This window comes from Chionomys nivalis, chromosome 14 (genome assembly GCF_950005125.1).
Source record: "Chionomys nivalis chromosome 14, mChiNiv1.1, whole genome shotgun sequence".
Classification (NCBI taxonomy): Eukaryota; Metazoa; Chordata; class Mammalia; order Rodentia; family Cricetidae; genus Chionomys; species Chionomys nivalis.
This window is the reverse complement of record NC_080099.1, coordinates 22,283,750-22,296,534: the sequence shown is the minus strand read 5'-3', so window position 1 is coordinate 22,296,534 and position 12,785 is coordinate 22,283,750. Positions and strand designations below refer to the sequence as shown.

Here is a 12,785-nt window from a genome sequence, read left to right as displayed (position 1 = left end):
AAAAGATAAACGAATCTCCTCTGAAAAGGATGAATAAAAGCCACCCATCACTTCAGACAGTGAGAACACATGTGAACAGAATGACTTACTGGAGAGCTAAGCAAGCAGACGTCAATTTCCAACGTACTGCAAATAGCACACTGCAGGTGGATGTGTGTCTCCTTCCCCAGGACTGTGCACATTGCCGGCAGCACTAGAACCATCACTTACTAGTCAAGAGTGTCTGACATACAGCAAATGGTGATGACAGTTGCCCAAATCACTAAGATCCTCCAGAAGAACACCTGTCTCCAGGAAAACATGAGCTGGACCTTGAGAACAGCGCTTGCCTTTTGTAGTTCTAGAATCAACGAGTGCCTCAGCATGCTACCTAGTCACCTGGACATCCCACCTGGCAACTTGTGAAGTCACATGTATCCATCTGCACAGCATCGTGACGATCACACACTTGTTGTGTGTATCAGCACTGCGACTCTCACTCAGGTCAACATCGAACTGCCTCCGTCACAAGGAGCAGTAACCTCCAGACACAGCGTTGGACTAAGCATTCTGTCCTTTCCTTCTGAAATCTACACGGCTCATTTAATAACCAGTTTTATCCCCATCCACTCCAAATGCTACGAGAGCCAGATTTATCTCACAGGGACAGCAGTTGGCCATTACAGTTTTCATTCCCTCGTCTCTAGACAAGTGCCAAGGGGTACCCTGAAATCACCTTAGAAAAGTAACGGCATAGCTGAGGTTAAGTAGGCAGTTCCCCAAAAAGCTAGCGTTTAGCCAGCTACATAAAGCCCAGGGTGTGAAAAGGCCGCTCCAGTGAAATGCAACTCTTTCTTCACCTCTTCAGTCTCCACAAAATTCAACACAGCGCCTGGTGAATGACAGTCTCTTGATTAACATCTGCTGAAAGGCAAAGCCAGCCTCACTTAATGTGACGTGTTGTCTTATGTAATGTACACATATGTCACCAGCCCACATCAATATCTGTTACGGCCCCCTTAAATAGACTCATAGTGTCTTTCCAGACCTGTGTGCTCAGAGCCAAACAAGCTATCAGCCAAAAGGCTCCACTAACTGACCAGGCATCCTTCTTTCCTTTCAAGACCCCGGAGGACTTAGCCCTGCCCAAGGCATGAGTCAGACACCATAGAGGCCAATAGCCAGACGGTGCACATAGTGTACTGGGCCTGCTGCCAACCCACCTGGAACCAGCCTTCACCTGCAATATAGATCTGTAAGAATTATAGGGGTTTTAACTTGTTTATTTCATTTCATGTGCATGACTGTTTTGCCTACCTGCATATATGTGAACTGTTTATGTGCCTGGTGCCCTCAACAGTCAGAAGAGGGTATGAGATCTCCTGGAACTCAAGTTACAGATGGTTGTGACCCACTATGAGGGCGCTAGGAATTGAACCCAGGGTCTTTGTGAGAATGAGTGCCCTAAATGACTGAACCTTCTCTCCAGTACCATGGAAGAATAGTTTTAATGAAATAATATATCATTTAAGAGTTCAGTGTGAGAATTAAATTAACTGATGCACGCAAATAAAGGGTGTGCTTACTACACAGTGCTAATGATTCTCTATGAACAGGCCAGTTATCCTAAATACTATTAGATATCTAGGAGCCAAACATTAAAGACCCTCATAAATCACTTAACTCTTTGCTGTTATTTAAAGAGAACGAATATAGTCTTCCAGTGAAGACTAGCAAACGAGAAGGATTTCTCCATGCCAGATGTGTGGATCCAGCGTTACTCTGACACTGTTACAGATACCGCTGAACTTCAAAACACTGACTTTATTGAGCACCTGAGTTGCCTTCTTTCAACCCAGATATGCTTTAGCACTTATCTCCCATGTGAAAAAAAATGCCAGCCGTGTTGACCAGTACATTGTCCTTGGAATATACAGCATAAGAAACCTATTGTGTGCCTGCATGAAGAACTTAGAGCCTCCTAAATCTGAAACACTGGGCCATGTGTTACTAACTATTAATTAATTACACGCTATTAAAGAATTTAATGGAGGCCTGTCTCAATCCTTAACCCAAAGCACTCTGTTTATGAACAGCAAGAAAAGCCTCATTTCCTTTCCTCCAGTATTACATGCTTAAATAAAATGCCCATCATTGTAATTGGACACATAAAACATTTTAGCAGACTTGATGTCTTCAATTACTCATGACTGTCTGATTCTAATTAAATTGAAAACAGCAGTCCTATGGCCTGCCGTAGCCCAAGCTTCTGTTTCCAGAGGACCTGTGCATGCAATAAACTATTGTACAGTTTTTCTGTTACAGAGACTGTTGTGGTGAGAGTAATTATGTTCCTAAATGTTTCTTGAGCAGTAGACAGTGAGGTAAATTCATTCATTCTATAAGCATTGTTGTTGCCTATAGTCCAGGCACAATAGTAAACATATTAGTGCATCTATGCTATCTTGATGTTTATGAAAAAGAGAACAATGAGAAGACCCCGTGAACATGCAGGATACGCTAGATGGTAAGGAGCTGCTGTTTAAGAAATCCAGAGTGAGATCACAGTATCAACACAAGTGGCTTGTGGCTGCAGAGGGAAACAGCTGTGCACTCGCTTTCTCCGTGTATCCCGAGTGCCTAGGACCAAGTATCCAAGCCCAGGAAGTGTATGAAGAGACCTGTTTGGCTCTTCCCCTGGAGGCTGGAAAGTCAAGACCATGTTTCTCATAGCTGCACGGGAGCTGGTAACTATCTTTTCAGGGCATCAAATGGCAAGAGAAGAACACATGCACACCTGATCAGAACCATCCTTCTCCTCTGGAGCAACTAGAAATGGAGGCACATGACCCCACCTCACGACCTCATCCAATCCTAATCACCTCCACACATCAACAACACGTGAATTTGGAGATTAAATTTTCAGTGCATGAACTTCGGAGAATACAATTAAACTGTAGCAATCACAGTGGTAGTTTAAAGATGTTCTGTGTGTCTTTGGGGAGAGGCAGGGATTATAGAGGTAGGGGATAAATATGAATTGTCCTCCTGGAACTAAATGACAGTCACTTTGTCCAAAAGAAAAATTAAAAGTAGTTAGCATTGGACCAAAGAACCCAAAGAGACTGATGTACAATGTAGGCTTTACCCGGATACTACCCATGGTCACATACAGGGAGATGACTCAGCCATGGCAGGAGCAGACCAGACAGGTATGGGCAAGAGGATGAAGATTTTGACAGAGATAAACTTCTCAAACCCTGGTGCTGTTCTGGTTTCTACAGGCAATGGTACACATGGAAAATGACCTAGTTTAAAATAATATTCATAATTTTAATTTCTACACTGACTGGTCTAAGGAATGTTGGAGTGCTCGAGTGTCCAGGGAAGTTGCTGCTGCCAGCAACTCTGCAAAATGCTTAGAGCTTCACCCAGGCACGGGGAAGTCTCAGCCCATAGAGGGATATTGAGGAACCATCCAGAGAAAAAGATACGAATACACATCTAGGGTTTCCAAGTTCAAGTATTACCATGAATTGGTGGAACCAATACCTTCATAGGCATTATATGGATAAAAATTAAAACTGGTTCACAGCACGGCAAATGAAAGTGGGACTAGCACAAAACAGCTTTGTTAGAGAAGTGAGGAAAGGTTTCTTTTTCTTTTTTTTTTTTTTTTGGTTTTTCGAGACAGGGTTTCTCTGTAGCTTTGGAGCCTGTCCTGGAACTCCCTTTGTAGACCAGGCTGGCCTCGAACTCACAGAGATCCGCCTGCCTCTGCCTCCCAAATGCTGGGATTAAAGGCGTGCGCCACCACCGCCCGGCTGTGAGGAAAGGTTTCTAAGCAAGTGGCAATTGAAATGAATCTATGGATGAAAAATGGCCATAATCCAAAATCCAGAGAAATGCATTACAGGCAGAGAGAACTATACAGCACAGCACGATGTTCATTTGTGCCACAGTAAGAAAATAACTGAACTATGCGGTTTATAAAAACAGAGATTGTTTTCTTACAGTTCTGGAAGCCATGAAGTCCAAGAGCATGACACACGCATGTGGTCTGGCCTATATGGTATACAGTTACACTATAGAGGACATGTATGAGGCAGAGTCATCCTTCTAGAAGGCCCACCATAATGCCCTTTATTCACATGTGAGTGTGGGGCCCTCATTACCAGTCCTTTTAAAAATATTTCCACCTTATGTTCTATTACCATGGCAACTGTATTTTAGCTTGAACTCTGGAGGAGGTATTTAAATTGTGATATACAAATTTTGCAATTTAAAGCCACATACAGGACTGGTGAGCTAGTTCAGTGGTTATGAGCACTTGCTCTGGCAGGGGACCTGGCTTTAATTTCTAGAATCCACATAGCAGCTCAAAATCATCTATAACTCCAGTTCCAAGGGTTCTGATGACTTCTGATCTCCATGGGCATCGGGTTCTGATGACTTCTGATCTCCATGGGCATCAAACATGCACATAGTGTACATGCATACATGCAGACAAAACGCTTATAGAAGAAATAAAGAAATCTTTTTAAAAATTAAAAATTCATGATTCTATAGCTACATGGATTCTATAGCTAACTACTGTCTGTGGAAAGGATTTACACTTTGCTTAGACTTCTATCTACTCATTGGTCCTCATTGAGCCTAATAACCCTAACCAATGTGGATATCTATACGTTAAGGGGAAAACTTAGACGCATGAATTGGTACCCAGTTGAGTTCATCGAAGGCTGTGCCATACACTAGTGACTGCATTCTTGGACTTTAGCGCTGGGATCATCGTCATGTCTCGTTCACAGCTACCACGTGGACTCCTCTGCTGAGTTCCCAGCCTTCCAGCTTCACCTGTGCCCACTAAGTAAACATCTACAACAATATGCCCAGAACCTGAGATCCAGTTTAACTTGTACATTGAGAGGATGACTTGGCAGTGCACCTGAAGCCACATCAAGCAGGGAGCTGGGAAAACAGAACTGCACTGAGAGGAAGGTGGACTGGGATGGCTGGAGCTGCCATGTGCCCCCCTCCCCCCCGAGACTACCCATACATCCTTCAGGACTCAGAAACACATACTGGATGACCATTAGAGCCAGGTTACCCTGGTCAGGGAGAGGAGTCTATGTGAGGTGGCTTCCTTCAGACTTCTCAATGGGTCTTAATGCCCGCAATGGGCCTGTGTGTTGAGGTATAGTCCTGGTAGGCACTATTGGGAGGAAGGAGGGACCCTTCTGAGTGGTAGATATATGCGGCAGGCCATCAAACGATTGGGCACATGCCCTCAGAGGGGATTGCGAGATCCCAGGCTTATCCCTTGCTCTCTTTTTGTTGGATCTCAGCCGTGAAGTCAACAGTTTGCTCCGCTGCACTCCCCGAGACAATATGCTGCCTCTCTTCAGGACCAAGGGAAATGAGTCCTCTGGCCATTGACTAAAATCTCTAAATTACTAATCCTGTCTGCAAGCCTTTCGTCTGTGTAAAATGACTATCTTTGGGCTTGGTAATAGTGGCAGACAGACATCAGCAACACCAGGAAGGAACTACTGTGAACTGTTCCCCGAAGGCCTTTAGACAGCAAGGAAAGAGGCTCTGCCATCTTAAGGAAAAACTCATTTACAACAAAGTATCTACTATGCAAGGCATTTTAGAAAAGAATCTGACAAAATAGGAGGCCTCTAGAGGAACATATTCTGTGAGAACAGTTGAGAACTCACATCCTGGAGGAACCAGGCATATCCAGCCAAGTTAAAAATGGACGCTTGGTTGATGGTTCGTTCTGTGTCGCCGGAACATTTTCCCTGGGTTCCTGGTTTTCTTTTAACTTTTAATGAACGTCTTGCATTAAATTTTCTTTTTAAAAAAATACCTAGAGTCATTTCTGCTTTAGGAAAGAACCCCCAAAAGATTCGGTTTTACAGAGATAATCACACATTTAACGATCTCAGCCGTTTAATGAAGTGCCTAGCCTTCCACAAACCCTTCACAATATTACTGGAAGGTGACTGCTGATCTCTGTTAACTCATTGTTGCTTTATGCAGGAAGCATGCCCAAGGAGTGCAGGAAAGGACAGTTCAGTCTGTCCTGAGACTATCTGACAATACTTTAGAGCAGCGCTTCTCAACCTTCGTAAGGTTGTGATCCTTTAATACAGCTTCTCATGTTGTGGTGACCGCCCCAACCATAAAACTATTTTGTTGCTACTTCATAACTGTAATTTTGCCACTGTTATGAGTCATAATGTAGGTATTTGATATACAGGATATCTGATATGTGACCTCTGTGAAAGGTCATGACCCACAGGTTGAGACCACTGCTTTAGCGTCCCCAGTAGGAAGGGAGCTCCCATGTAAAGGACCTTGTGCTGAAGAAGGGTGCCCCTACTACTGCCATGTACTTCACCACTCCCCAAAACTCTTTATTTCAACTCAAGAATTCTCCAACTGTATTTCATTTCCAGCTCAGTGTGCCTGTAAAACAGAATCTGGCAAGGGACAATACTTGCATCAGCTCCTGGGGCCAATTCAAATTTACACATGGATTTGGACATGGTGTTTCTGGGAGGTACACTGCAGGGCTTGCTGAGAGCCCTTTGCCAATGTCGGATAATTCCTGAGATGTGGTTATGAACTCAAACATTCACAGCTCTGTGCGTTTGAGCCTACATCTGCCCTGAAAGGCCCTGTTGCTCCTGTGACAGGTACCTGGCTTCTATACATGGACTCCTAGCATAACCTCATATGACCTAGGAATGTCTCTCCACTTTGCCTTTACACAAGGTCCCTAGAAGTGCATGGATTTTTGAGTCTTACAGATCATAAAAAAACATCATGCAGAGTACATAAACAAACAAAAAGATTAGGTTATGTTAACATCAGTCACGTTTCCTGGTGCTGAGATGCAGGAAAGAGGAAGATGAAACACCCGGATGCTGCTTCCGGGTGCTGGTGCAGGGACTTCCTAAAGAACCTGTTCTGTTAAGACCAGAAGCGGCAGACACCTGTGTTCCTCTCTGTGCACTGACCTTGTAACTTTTCATTCACGGGATATGTCTGCACCTGCGGAGGATTTGTAGTTTTGGATTCTATGTCATATATACATACTGCCTTCCTGACAGTCACAGGGCTCAGTGTACTGGGCTTAGCCCAATGGACACCTCTAAAATTGTTACAGATTCATCAGTATTGACTGAGGGGAGGAAAATTCAAGGGCTGTCACAAAAGTATGAAAGGTATTCTGGTTACCTGATCTCCAGATAGAGCAGGAGCCTATGTTGTGTAGAACAGGAGCAGCAAAGAACTCAACTGAACATACAAAAGTGCTCACTTTGAATGCACTGTGTTCTGAAAGCTCACAAAACCTTTCTTTGCAGCACGTGCCTCAAGTTCCGGAACGGGAGTTGCCTGAACATGATAATCTTTTTTCAGGGCCAAAAATCCTTTGTTGAACTCTTTAGAGCAAGGTTACAGTGGGTGGAGCTCCATCAACACTGAATTTGCTGCTTGATAAGGATTTGCATAAACTCAGCTTCTCTTAATTTGGTCTATTAAGCTTGTGAATAATTCAGAGCTATTGTGACTGGGAGGAAAATCGGTGTAGCGTCCATAGCTCTAACTTCTAGAATGACTGTGCAAAGCATTATTAAATTCTCTGACCAGGGAGAAGGAAAAAGATGAAGCTGTTTGCTGTTCTTTGTACACCATGGTCTTTGCCATTTCTCCTGAAGAGCCAGCCCATCAGTAAAAACGGGGTCACCCCAATGGCCTTTCCCACATCACTGAAGGTCAGGACAAACCTAATTGCCTTTTCCTGTCATGGAAATACACAGCCGTTTCACTCACCTGAAACATTTGGCACGGTCCTGATGGCTTGTAATGCTACACATTGTGAAAATAGTATATTTAATCCAGCTTGAGGGAGCTTTGTTTTTGTATTTGTGGAAGACCTTCAGGAAGTGCGAGCACAAACCAGAATGTGATAGCTATTAGACTCCTGCAAAACCATCACTGTTCTTTTCTCTGCCTTGCAGAGCAATGAGCAAGTATCTAAAGCTTCACAGGAACCTGCTTTGAGTGCTCTCTGCAACACAGCTCTGCTTTCACTGTGCACTTGATGGATATGTTAAAAAAAAAAAAAAACCTCAACTCATGTAGAAGCAAGGAATAGCAGAAAACCAGGCTTCCACCCAGTTCTCCCACTGAAAGCCTTCAATGGGCCAGATATTTCTCTACTCTTTCCAATGCCCAAATTCTCCCCAACAACAAAATATCCAAATGCACATGCCAGTTTTGCCATACCACATGCCTTGTTTTTATTGACAGCACTCGTAGTTAGTTTTCAGGAACCACAGAGTTCCAGACTTTCTTAGTAAGGTTCCTGACTCAGTAAGGAACTCACATAGGGAGAATGGCTGAGGGAGTAACAAAGACCCATGCAACTTTGTTCTATTCTACCAGATAGTGATTACAACGCTGGACCCACCCCCACCCCTGCTGCCCAGAAAATAGCCTCCTCCCTGAAGAAAGACAAACCCAGGGAGTCCAGAAGCATAACCAAGCCATGGAACTGTGCTGCGGCGGCACAGAGTCTCTTACCTTGCATCGTTGCTTTCGTTGGTTCTGAGAACAGAGGAATGAGCAAGAGGTAGATAAGGTAGACAAAGGAGAGCCCATTGTATCGGAATGCACACGCTGCGATTGGGAAGAGAGAAGAGAGGAGAATGGTATTAATAACCACAGGCCAACACAACAGCTGCACGGATAATGGTTTCAAAAATCACATGGCTTCTCCCTCTAAACAGGCAAGTCAATCTCAAAGCAATAAATAGTGTTCTGTGTTCACCATTGTATTGAGTATGGTGTGAAACAAAATAATTAAAATACCTAGTCTCTGTTCTTAAATTCTAAGAATGAATTTAACAGAATAACTCAATTAAAATTAGTAATAATGACTTGTTAATAAGTACACAATATCGAAATACATAAACAGAAAGCGTTGAGAGGAAGATGTTTTTACAGACAAATGAACCCACATTGTTATTGGGATTAAAACTGACTGTCCTGCTATGTTCTCCATGAATTTAACTGTATCCATAAAGCAAAAGCTTACAATCTATTTGCCAAAGAGGAGAAGTAAAACATGAGAAATCAAAGAAAAATGATCAAATCTTTAAAAGACAGTAGCAAGAGCGGATGATAGAACAGGAGCTTCCCTAAAACATCTGGAAAACAATAATGAATTCACAACAGTAACTCTTACCTGTCAACAGTGATCTTAATCATCAGTGCATTACATTCTCAAGGCAAAAAATAGGGGTCAGCAGCTATAGACAGAGGAACAATCGATAAGGGAGCAGAGCAGGGAGGCTAACTACAGATCTCCACCTCTTGCTTCTCCTCCAAATCCAACCCCCCAGTCTCACTTTCAACTCTGTGGCAGTTCACCTGCTGAGACCTGCCCTCTCTCTCAGTCCCTATGTCCAGTGGACCACACAGATCTCCCTCCCAACAGATCTTCCTCCCAACCCTTCCTTCTCTCCACCCATCTCTTTATCCCGGTCCCCAGTTCCAGCAGGCATTCCTTGGGAAACCACAGTCCACTCCAGTCAGGGAACCAGGGAAGCTCTTCACTCTCCCTCAGCTCCTTCAAATTCAATCTCAAATCTCATGCCCAGCTCTGTGTTAGACCACGTGTTGTGGCCTCTCCTCACTCTCTACCCCATTCCCCGGGGACCAAGCACGTACTGGTGGAACAACCTGCCTCCTCCCTCCTAAGGGCTTCCTCAGCACTCACTCCTAGTCCATTCCTATTCCTAAGAGTCAGCTCCCAATACCTAGAAATACATTTTACCCAGATATCCCAGTGACCACACATAGCAGAATCCTAGAAGAGTTCCCTACCAAGCAACACAAAGCCACCACAGGGTTCTAAGAAATAAAGAGGGTGACAGAAACCAAGAAATAAAACAACCACCCAACAAAGACAAGATCAAACAGCACCACCTAGAACTACAATTAGAAGCCTAGATGGCAGGGTAAAAACACAATCAATAACAGCCAGAACAATATGTCTTCCTTAGAGCTCAGCAGCCCTACAACCGCAGGCCCTGAGAATTGCAACACAGCTGACAAACAGGACAAAGACCTTAAAATAGCCTTTATGAATATGACAAAGGTCCTTAAAGAGTAGATTAATAATTCTCTTAAAGAAATCTATAAAAATACAAGCCAACAGTGGAAGAAAATGAATAAAACAGTTCAAGACCTGACCTAAAAGCATAAACAGAATCAGTAAGGAAAACCCAAAACTGGGGCCTGAAGAGGGAAATCTGGAAATGAAAAGTTTACGAAACTGAACAGAAACCTCAGAGGAAAGTTTCACCAACATAATAAAAGAGAAGAAGCGAGAATCTCAGGCACTGAGCACACTATAGAAGAAATGGATACCTCAGTCAAAGAAAATACTAAATCTACAAACATCCTAGCATTAAAACTTTCAGGAAACCTGGAGCACTATTAAAAGATTAAACCTATGAATAATAAGAATAGACAAAGGAGAAGAAACCCATGTTAAAGGCACAGGAAATATTTTCAACAAAATCATAGAAACTTTCCCCTAACCTAAAGGAGATGTCTATCAAAGTATAAGAAGCATACAGAACAAAAAATAGACTGAGCCAAAAAAGAAATTTCATGGAACATAATAATCAAAACACTAATTGTAAAAAAGAAAATATTAAAAGATGCAAAGGGAAAAGACCAAGTAACATATAAACACACACCTATGAGAATACTACCTGATATCTCAATGGAGATTCTAAAGCTAGAAGGACCTAGACAGATGTGCTGTAGACTCCATATGAGACCTAGCAAATCTTCCAGTCATCATAGTTAGAGAAAATAATATAATCCATAATAAAAACCAAATTTAAGCAATATCTATCCACAAACCCAGCCCTATGCAGGGCACTAGAAGGGAAATTCCAGACTAAAGAGTTTAGCTGCACCCAAGGAAACACAGGCAATAAATAATCCAGGCCAGCAAATCAGAAGAGGAGAAAACATACACACACACACACACACACACACACTACTACTACTACTACTACTACTACCACCACCAACAACAACAACAACAGAATAACAGGAATCAACACTGTTTATTGATAGCTGTCAACATCTATGGTATCAATTCCCCCAATAAAAAGACATGCACTAACATAATAGTCACAAAAGCAATATCCATCTGGCGCATCTAATAAACACATCTTGACATCATGGATAGACATCATCTTAGGGTAAAAGAACGTAAATTGAAACTACAAGCAAATGCACCTAAGAAGCAAGCTGATATAGCCATTTTAACACCCGACAAATTAGATCAAACCAAAACTAAATCGTAAGACACAGGGAAGGATACTACATACTCATCAGAGAGAAAAAAAAATCCACCAAGAGAACACTGCAGTTCTTAACATATATGCAACAAACACAAGGGAACTCAAATTCATTAAGGAACTACTACTACAGCTTAAGTCATGCACTGATCCTTACACACTGATAGTGGGAGACTTTAACACCTCACTCTCCAATAAACAGGTCATATAGACAAAGACTAAACAGAGAGATTCTGTTTATAAATGAAATCACAGAAAAAATCAATAAAGAAAGAGAATTACAGACCAATTTCCCTTATGAACATAGATGAAAAAATAGTCAATAAAATACTTGGAAACTGAGCCCAAGAACATATCAAAAATATCATCCACTGTGACCAAGTAGATTTCATCCCAGAGTTGCAGGGATGGTTCAGCATATGTAATCAACAAATATACTCAACCATATAAACAAACTGAAAGACAATACCCCCATAATCATTTCATCAGATGCAGAAAAGGCCTTTGACAAAATCCAAAACCCTTCATTATAAAGGTCCTGGAAAGACGGAGGATGCAAGGGATATACCTCAACCTAAAAAGGCAGTCTACAGCAAGCTCATAGCCAATATTGACTTAAACAGACAGAAACTCAAAGCAATTCCACTAAAATCAGAATCAAGACAAGGTTGCTCACACTCTAAAAACCTCAATACAGTGCTTGAAGTTTCAACTAGAGCAACAAGAAAATTGAAGGAGATCAAGGGGATACAAATTGGAAGAGAAGAATTTTAGGTATCTTTATTCGTGAATGATATGATAATATACAAAAGTGACTCTAAAAATTCCACTGGGAAATTCCCACAGCTAATAAACACTTTAAGAAAAGTAGCGGAATACAAAATAAACTCCCAAGTATAAGTAGCCTTCTTATAGACATATGGAAAATGGAATACATTAAAAAAATCTGGGAAACAACACCCTTCACAATAGCCTCAAAAAGTATAAAATATCTTGGGATAACTTTAACTAAGCAAGTGAAAGACTTGTATGATAAAAACTTTAAGACACTGAAAAAAATGAAGAAGTCATTATATCAGAGGGTGGAACGATTCCCCATGCTAATGGATTGGTACGATTATTATAGTAAAAATATCCATCCTACCAAAAGCAATCTACAGAGTCAATGTAATCCCCATCAAAAATTCAACAAAATTCTTTATAGGTCTTGAAGGACAATTTTCAGCCTCATATGGAAACACAAAAACAAAGACAACTTAAAACAATTTTGAATAATCAAAAAACCTCAAATTGTACCACAGAGCTATAGTAATAGAAACAGAATGGTAGTGGCATAAAAACAAACATGCTGATGAGCAGAGCCTATCTGATGACAGACACATAAATCCATACACCTATTGACAC

General features: G+C 41.9%; 1 protein-coding gene across 4 annotated transcripts in view; it reads right to left on the bottom strand.

Moving 5' to 3' along the window:
* Positions 1 to 12,785, bottom strand: part of Piezo2 (piezo type mechanosensitive ion channel component 2) — a 347,577-nt gene that overhangs the window by 273,778 nt on the left and 61,014 nt on the right. For all 4 annotated transcript variants that reach the window (XM_057788597.1, XM_057788599.1, XM_057788598.1 and 1 more), the window contains exon 2: positions 8,581 to 8,676. In XM_057788597.1, coding sequence (XP_057644580.1) covers positions 8,581 to 8,676 — 96 coding nt within the window. The remainder of the gene's footprint in view (positions 1 to 8,580; positions 8,677 to 12,785) is intronic.